This window comes from Pyxicephalus adspersus, chromosome 4 (genome assembly GCF_032062135.1).
Source record: "Pyxicephalus adspersus chromosome 4, UCB_Pads_2.0, whole genome shotgun sequence".
Taxonomy (NCBI): Eukaryota; Metazoa; Chordata; class Amphibia; order Anura; family Pyxicephalidae; genus Pyxicephalus; species Pyxicephalus adspersus.
In genome coordinates this window covers 2,304,548-2,313,815 of record NC_092861.1, presented here as the reverse complement: position 1 = coordinate 2,313,815, position 9,268 = coordinate 2,304,548, and the positions used below count along the sequence as shown (strand labels likewise).

Here is a 9,268-nt window from a genome sequence, read left to right as displayed (position 1 = left end):
GTCTCAATGTGCCATTGTTCTGGGGTTTCATGGGTCAATGTTCTATTGTCTTGGGTCTCTAATGTCAGTATGCTATTGTGTTGGGGTCCTCTGCTTCAGTGTAGCATGGTCTTGGGTTCTTGGTGTCAGTGTGCCATTGTTCTAGTCATGTGGTTCAGTGTAGCATGGTCTTGGGTTCTTGGATCACCAATGTCAGTGTGTCATAGTCTTGGGTCCTTGGTGTCAGTGTGGCATTGTTCCAGGGTTTCATGGGTCAGTGTACTATTGTTATGAGTCTCTAGTGTTTCTGTGTCATTGTTCTAGGATCCCACAGGTCAGCATTTTCTTTTTCAAGGGTCCCTTGGTTCATCCTGTTTGGTTCAATATTGCAACTCTTTCCTTGAATTGTCCTTGCAGCACTGGGTACCTGAACAGCCAAGTACCAGCAATATCATACAGGGAGGCACCAGAGGTACTGGGTATTTTTTGTAGGTGCACAGATGATGTTGTGGATATGATATAATGGTTGGATCCTATGAGAGAGATTTTCATGGGCATACACAGCTGTACATGCATACAACTTAGATTCGCTGACCTCAAGGGATCAAAAGTGGAGGTAAATCAACTGCTATAGTTAGGATAAGGCACCAGGATTTTCTATTGTGATAAAAATCATTCATTTTTAACAAAAGCACTTGTGCATGTTTATGGATATGGATGGGTGCCTATTCTTTCCCTATGATTTTTTTTTAATAAATATCCAAAAATGAAATGCTCAAAGCCCAAATACCTGGTTTTGTGCTGTAGGAAATATTGTACAGTATAATATGCAACTCTATTGCTAACTTGCTGTTTTTGTGTTTATTTTTAATCTTGACAAAGTTTTTTCTAGCAATATTTTTATATTTTAGCAGGACAATGTGGTCTGAATGCCAATAAAGTATGAAATAATGTAAGCAAAGTTTATTAATGGCTATAGCTGTTAAGATCTCAGAAAATAGTTTTATAGAAAGCTTTCCTAAGGATTATCAAGGCTATTATTATTAATAAGCAGGATTTATGTAGCGCCAACATATTACGCAGCGCTGTACATTAAATAGGGGTTTTAAATGACATACAGACAGTGACACAGGAGGAGCAGAAGACCCTGCCCCAAAGAGCTTACAATCATTACGGTTTTTAGGCTTGACTATTTTAGTCACATGGCTAAACTAAAGACCCTTAGGACCTGTGCCAATGGCATTTGTTTAACATTGTCATCTTGAATCAATCATTATTCATTGACTGTATATTGGAAGTATTTGCATCTGTATAAATTTGTATGGGAATAGAAAACCTGCATGGCAAAAAAACCTGTTGACACAGGCAATTATTGTGTTAAAACTTTGTGAAATTACCTGTTTTTGTTCTGCAAAGCCCTAAACAAATCTATGCATGCTTCAAATATCATTGTTCATGCAATTATTTTTCTTTTCGGATTAGAAAAGGGAATGGTTGAAACTCCTATAATGTGTTGCTGATGATGTCCTATTAGGGGGAAGTCTCCCTTGGCTTTATGTTTTGTAGATACAACAGGAGGTACAAAAAAGTTTCATCAATGTGAGGGAAATCCCTTTTAGACAGATATCACCAGGACAAGTTATCTACTGGAAGATTTCCACTATGTTTATGTTCTGTAAAACATTAGATTGTTCATCATTTTTTCTCATATCTTTTAAGTTCTTCTGTGCAGGGTCCTCTACTCCTCCTGGGAGGTCCTCCAACCCCTATTTAATGTACAACGCTGGGTAATATGTTGGGAATATTTAAATCCTGTTTATAATATATTAATCATTTTCAAGTCAGAAATGGGTGAATTACCCGCTGCTTTAAAAATTCTGACAATGATATTGATTGTCTATCCAAAAAAACATTCTGATAAACAAACTAATGAGCTAAAAAATTGTAGTGATTGCTTTTATTGGATGGATCTGGATGGATCAGCTATGGCTGATCAAACTTGAACTTGCTTGCATTGAGATCCTGTGTTCCATTGGAGGTGTTTGTAGGAGATTGGACCTGGACACCAAGGTCTATGCGTTATCATTCTGGGATTCCCAGGGTTTATCAAGGACTTCACCATGGTCCACCTGGTACTTCCCCATGTCACCAGCTATGATCCTTACCATTTATTCAGATTCTGAACTGATCGAATGAGAAGAATGGTTCACATTGGCCAGTAAAACTCAATCAGAGACTTGTTCATTTTCACAAACTTTTTTATTACAAAAGTTCAACCTCTCTCTAAACTGAAATTTACATCTACAAACAATACAAATCAACTATATACACTCATTGTTAAAGTGCTAACACAAAGCATGTATGTTACAAAAAAATGAGAGGTTCATCTACTGTAAACAGGTAGGTACAGTGTGACTCTACAGAAAGGAGTGCAAATGAAAATAAAAATTTGGGGATGAATGAAATCAATGAGGGGGGTGAAGACAAAGGCAAAAGACAGTGCCTGGCTTCCCATGATCCTCTGCAAACAAGGGAGTACCATGGCTTGCCCAACACCAGCAACAGTATAAGCTGAAGAATAAAGAGCACCTGTTATCTATAAACAATGGGGATTGTTGGGAAAATTAGACTGTAAATGCCGAGCAGATTCAAAACTTGCAAATGGCAGCAATAGATCTGTGCCTGGAACTATTAGGGGTGTGGGCTACTAAGGGTTGGGCATCAATGCTAACCCACCGAACTACCTTGCATGGGAAAGCAGACATTGAATTAGATTTTTTCTATGCTTCTACATTCATGTTGGTGACAGGGTATCTTTAAACTCGAAAAATAGGTCATTGTAAGAAACAAAAAAGCCTGACAAATTTTCCTATGGCAGGGAAAGCTAAATACTGCAGTGTACAGACATTTATCAGTAGTATAAAAAAACTATTTAAATACAGCAATTCCCTTTTTTTCATGGCATTAGTTTTTAAAACTATCTACATCTCGTATTATACAGACTTCTATGCTGGACTATGTTACACAAATGGGTTTCAGACTTTGGAATGTCTGAAAATGTCCATGAGGGAACCAGTGCTATAAGGAACATCTGCAGGGTTTACCCGGCTTTCTGGTACAGATGCCAGGTTCTTGGTTGATGTGGACATTTGGAAGCTATAAAGGTTTGGCACTTGGAGAGCTGCAGAAGACTTCCAGAAAGATAAAAAATGTCCAATGATATTCAATATTCTTAAAAATAATTTTAAGATAAAGAAGGCTTAGTTATGTAAACCCAAAATGTAATTTGCAGTGTGTAGAGTTTTTGTAGGCAAATGTTTTGCTACTTCAGTGTTGCCAGGACTTCCTTCCAAGCAATTTTCTCAAAACATTTTTTATACAAAATTATTTGTAGTAGTATAAGTAAAGTTTTAGTGTCAGTTTGGAGATCTCCTGACATTCTCGGGTCATAGTGAAATATAATGACCCTTTTGGGGTCGTAGTGAAATCTCCCGACCTTACTGCGGTCATAGTGAGATCTGCCGACCTTCCCGGGGTCATAGTGAGATCTGCCGACCTTCCCGGGGTCATAGTGAGATCTGCCGACCTTCCCGGGGTCATAGTGAGATCTGCCGACCTTCCCAGGGTCATAGTGAGATCTCCCGACCTTCCCAGGGTCATAGTGAGATCTCCCGACCTTCCCAGGGTCATAGTGAGATCTCCCGACCTTCCCAGGGTCATAATGAGATCTCCCAACCTTCTTAGGTTTATAGTGAGATTTCCTGAACTTATTGGGGTCATAGTGAGATTTCCTGACCTTCCTGTGCTTGTCGTGGGATCTCATGACCCTCCTGGGGTCGTAGGAAGATCTCCCAACCTTCCTAGGGTTCCAGTGAGATCTTCCCAACTTTCCCGGGGCTGTAGTGAGATCTAGCAACCTTCCCAGGGTTGTAGTGAGATCTCCTGACCTTCCTGGAGTCATAGCGAGATCTCTCAACATTCCTGGGGTCATAGTGAGATCTCCTGACCCTCCCGGGCTCGTACTGAGATCTTCTGACCTTCCTGGAGTCGTAGTGAGATCACCCGACCTTACCAGGGTCTACCTTCTTCCTGTGGTCCTTGTGAAGCTTGGCAAACATCTCACTCAATGTTATCCATGTTTTCTATAATATTATAAACAACCAGCAAGAGTGGATCCCTTCATTAAGGCTAAAGCAGGTGGTTAGAGCTCAGAATAGAATCTACAATCCAGAATTACCCAATCTGTTATTCTACCTGTTGCTATCCAAACAACTGCAAAAATCAAAGGAAATGTAAAAATTCCAAATGTAGGCAGTCAATAAATAAATTTGAAGTAGCCAAGATGGGCCTATACACAGCCAGTGCTCCAATAAACTCAGGATGGCTACAACAGCATAGACACTGGTTCCATCTTGTGTGGTGAACTCCACTGGTCCAAATTATGATAACTTTGCCCAGACAAATTATATAGAAAGTTTTCAGGTCTCCATGGTAAATCCCTACCTAAAAGATCTCAATTCTGGTAAGAAGTTGCAGTAGATGGTTCAGAAGTCAGCTGGAACATTCTTCATTATCGCCTGTCAGCTGTATGTACATCATTAACGCCAAGTCCCTGAACCACTTGAAGACCATTGGTTTGGTTTGTATTGATCAAACCAAACCAATGGTTTGGTTTGATCAATGGAATGAAGTTGTAAAATAAAAGTTGTCCTTTGTGCTCCATTAAATTAACTGAATGTGTGATGTCAAAAGATGTAGACAAACTGAGGGAGAGGCCTCCAAACCTTCATGGGGGGTGGTTCCAATAGAAGTTGTAGGCCTGGCAACTTGAGTTCCTTTCCATATTTACCATCTAAGATGGAAAGCACCAGACAACAGTCACATGTAAGATCTGAATGGGTGTGTCATGGGTCTTCTAGAAAGCGATAGCCAATGGCAGCTTGAGGTTTGATCCTGGCTCTGGAATGGACGTATTTTAAATGGAGCCTCCTGAGTTTTTTGCTCTCGATAAACAGGCCCCTTTGGGGAAGGAGTTCAACTTTTTCATAGTAATTCTTTTTAACTATATAGTGCTTTCAAGAAGATTCTCATGTATATTAATAAGTAGTCCTTCAGGCACTTGCCCCATCCTCTTCAATGACTCGGTTCATGCTGGTACCATGGGAGATGTGAGACAAGGGGTTGTTTAGGTCTCGGGTGCTGCCTTGTCGTGACTGCTCATTAAGTCTATGCGTGCTGCTGTGCAGAGAATGGTCGGTAAGGCGGGACAGGCTGCCGTGTGTGACCCGTTCTTCTATTCCTCGGTAGCTGCCTGGCGTGTACCTACACACAGAGAATATTCTATTAGATATAAACACTCACATAGTCAAAAGCCTGTATGAGTTATAGTTTCAGAAAGGGATAGGTCAAGATTCAAAATTGAAGCACAGAAAAGTGAATTGGAGGCTGTTAGTTACGAATCAGATATTCTCTGAAACCGAGATCATTGATTAAAATGTATGCATAGCCAACAATTGACAACTGTCTACTAGGAGATTTCCCTACCTTATGACTGTAACAGGAAATCAGGGAAGCCTTTATAAAGGAGATTGACTTCCATTCTCCTGTTCCATTGATTCCTTGTGCCCAGGGCAAAGATTGAAGTGTCCTCCGGGCTAAAAAATGGCTTGGGGGAGCTAAAAAAAATATCCTCAACACTACAAAAATAAGCCCAGTTGAATATGACTGACTAATACTGGGCTAAGCCATGACCTGGATGAATGGGAACCTTGACAGATATTCATTATTAGCAACACCCCTCACCTTCCATCCCTAGAGCGATGAAGGCTGCCATGATAGCTGCTCATCTTGCTGTGGACACTGCCCGCTTTGCTCCTTTGCTCGTCCATCATAGCCAGCTGAGTGGATGAGGCGTGAGTTGATGTTCCCTGAGTGGACGTCCCTCGTGATTTACGAACAATGGGGGTATTGGGGTCCCGGAGAAGAGACTGAGCAAAGTCCGGCTCCTGGAGGACCTGACGGCTTTCATTGACGCCTCTGCTGAGAAAAGAAACAAATGATACAATTTGTTATATCACTGCGCTAAACCTGTAAAGTACAAACCTAGTGTACGTGTAGTTTTCCATCAACCATGTGGGGTCATACAGCATATATGTATGTTTTCATGGAATCATGCAGGGCTTGAAGATGATTTTCCAAATTTAGGTACAGAAGAGTATTTTTAAGACTTGTGGACTGTTCCTTGGATAACAGTTTCTACAAATGTTCAAATGAAATGTGTAGACAAATGGTATGAATTTTGTGTACATTTTTTTTCTGGGTATGGAAAATCTACAAAAGAATTGCAGATACGCTGATCTACAGACATTTGTTTTGACAGGTATCTTGTGTCTAAAGGAAGCTGGTTTCCATGTGCTGTATTTACTCAACTATACACACAACCCTTTCCTCCCCTCCACTTATTTGGCAACGTTCTTCTCCACTCTACACGCAACCTTTTCCTATCCTCCACCTAATATGTAACCTTCTTCTTCACTCTACATGCAACCTTTTCCTCTCTTCCACCTAATATGTAACCTTCTTCTTCACTCTACATGCAACCTTTTCCTCTCTTCCACCTAATTTGTAACCTTCTTCTCCACCCAACCTTTTCCAATCCTCCACCTAATATGTAACCTTCTTCTCCACCCAACCTTTTCCAATCCTCCACCTATTATGTAACCTTCTTCTCCACCCAATTTTCCTATCCTCCTTCTCCACTCTACATGCAGCCTTTACCTCAACTCCACCTAATATGTAACCTTCCTTACTCTACACGCAACCTTTTCCTCTCATCCACCTTATATGTAACCTTCTTCTCCACTATACACCCAACCTTTTCCTCTCCTCCACCTTATATGTAACCTTCTTCTCCACTCTACACGCAACCTTTTCCTCTCATCCACCTTATATGTAACCTTCTTCTCCACTATACACCCAACCTTTTCCTCTCTTCCACCTAATATGTAACCTTCTTCTCCACTCTACACACAGCCTTTTCCTCTCCTCCACCTAAAATGTAAGCTTCTTCTCCTCTCTACACGCAACCCTCTCCTCCATCTAATATGTAACCTTCTTCTTCACTCTACACCCAACCTTTTCCTCTCTTCCACCTAATATGTAACCTTCTTCTTCACTCTACATGCAACCTTTTCCTCTCCTCCACCTAATATGTAACCTTCTTCTCTACTCTTCATGCAACCTTTTCCTCCACACAAACCCTTCTCCTCTCCTCTACTTTACCCATACCCTTCTCCTCCCTTTCACTGACCCAGCACTGATCTGTTCTCTAGAAAAACATTGGCGTTAGTATATTTATTTTGTTAGGTTTTTTATTGCTTCTGCATCCCATTGGGACTCAAAAACATCCCAGGCAAGGTTGTAGGCATTCCTAAATTCCAACCAGTTGGAGAAATGTTTCGGTGTGCCGAATACTAGGCATATGATACTTTTATTGCTCATGTAGCACTGTTCTGCTGCTGGTTCTCTAGTGGTTTGTAACATTATTTAATATAGATGGTTTTGAAAAGCCAGTATTTGTCAAATAGATACTTGACTAAGACTTATTGGCCCCCTCCCCCCATGGGTACTCTTTGTTCAGTGCAAACACTCACTCTTTCTTCTTCCGGCCATGGAAAAAGCTGGCCCATTCGAAACAGGTCTTCTTGCTGCCCACCCAGAAGACGGAGGGTATTCCCACCACGAGAGCCATTAGGTACTTCATCAGGAAGAGGATGAGGTCAGGACGGCTTGTCTGTGTTACCTGCAACAAAGCATAACCGGTTAGACTCCAGTTCTCGTATATCACCAACATATACTAGTATAGCAGCTTTGGGTATAGGACGCTGCAAACCAATCAGACATTTCAAACCTAAGACAATGGACATCACAAAGTTACAAATATCATTCTGTTCACCTCTCTATAACCAGTTTCGATTTGTTCCTAGAAACCAACTCTCCTCTCTGTCTCCAACCACCAAGTTTTTTTGGACAACTTTTGATTTTCAATGGTTTAAAACAGCTGGCCGATTGTCCACACATTTACACTTTATGGCCAAAAGTGCATGGACCCTTAACTGTGACTGTGATTGGCTTGTTGGACATGGCTATAATATCCTCTATTATTCTGGAGGTCTCTCCATGTTAATTTCAGTGTAATCTGGAAACCGATAGGTTGTGGGGTCGCTTAATGAAGTTGGGTGAGAAGACCCATGGAGTGTTCCAACTCATCCCAAAGGTGTTCCATATAGCTTAGGGATCTTTGCAGGCCACTAGAGTTCCTCCTTTCCAAAGTGGTCAAACCATCTCTTTATGGAGCTGGCTTTGGACAGGGCACACAGTCAGAAGGGCTTTCACCAAACTGTGACCACAAGGATGGAAGAGTCCAACTGTCCAAAAACATCTTTGTATGTTGTACCATTAACAGGTTTTGGAAATACCTGAACATCGTATTTTTTACAGTGCTCCCCAGAATGCCGGAGAAGCCCTATCGAGGTAAAAACATGGAGATTAAGAGGTGGGTTTTAAGAAGAACCTTCCATCCAGTACCCCATTTGAGACAAGGTCTCCTTGATTTATTGCTTTGATGAAAGCTGAAGGGAAATGCAGGACACAACATGAAAAGTAAAAGTGGGGGACAACTACAAAGTAGCACTCGAGCTAACAACATCTTGTCTAAACACAAGTCAAGTGCTTCGGAGTACACTTTGCAAGGACCCGCGTCAGGTGACGGTTCCATTAACGCAATGTTTTTCTTGGATTGTTATTGTGCAGCTAATAGAAGTAAAAGTAATGGTAAAAGCTCTGGCAAAGGAGGCAGACAGAGCGTCTCGCTGGGCCTCTTCATACAACAAGCTTTTGGATGGGGGCCAGCTGAGACAGCTTTAAGGTGGTAATATTTATATAATTGCTTTCCTCAAGAAGGCAAACAAAGGCGCAGGACTCAAAGTACCGGATGACAATGAAGACAACCACACCGAGATGGTTGGCACTCACACAGAGCACTCTCGGTGATGTCACAGGTGTCTAGTATGGATAGGTTGCATTGTAAGTGATGTGATTGGTTGTGGGAGGAGGGATAAGCTTCATTTTTAGTTCATTCAGTGGTCGCTTAATGAATGGAAGGGCTCCACTCTCAGTAATATCACCAGCAATGTCACTGGTCGCTACTAAATTCCGGTGATGCCACTGGACTCTAGTGATTGGATAGGCTGCATTCTCAGTGATGTCACCGGTCTCTAGTGATTGGATA

The 9,268-nt window shown here is 41.4% G+C and overlaps 1 protein-coding gene across 2 annotated transcripts in view; it reads right to left on the bottom strand.

Moving 5' to 3' along the window:
* Window positions 1-2,206: 2,206 nt before the first annotated feature.
* The window catches only part of FZD3 (frizzled class receptor 3), a 45,344-nt gene continuing 38,282 nt past the window's right edge, over window positions 2,207-9,268 (bottom strand). Inside the window, exons 5-7 of one of the 2 annotated variants that reach the window (XM_072407223.1) lie at window positions 7,632-7,780; window positions 5,782-6,018; window positions 2,207-5,301 (exon numbers count right to left, since the gene is read on the bottom strand). In XM_072407223.1, the coding sequence (XP_072263324.1) occupies window positions 5,091-5,301; window positions 5,782-6,018; window positions 7,632-7,780 (597 nt within the window). In that variant the 3' untranslated portion in view covers window positions 2,207-5,090. The remainder of the gene's footprint in view (window positions 5,302-5,781; window positions 6,019-7,631; window positions 7,781-9,268) is intronic. The other variant, XM_072407224.1, reaches the window with a different exon arrangement.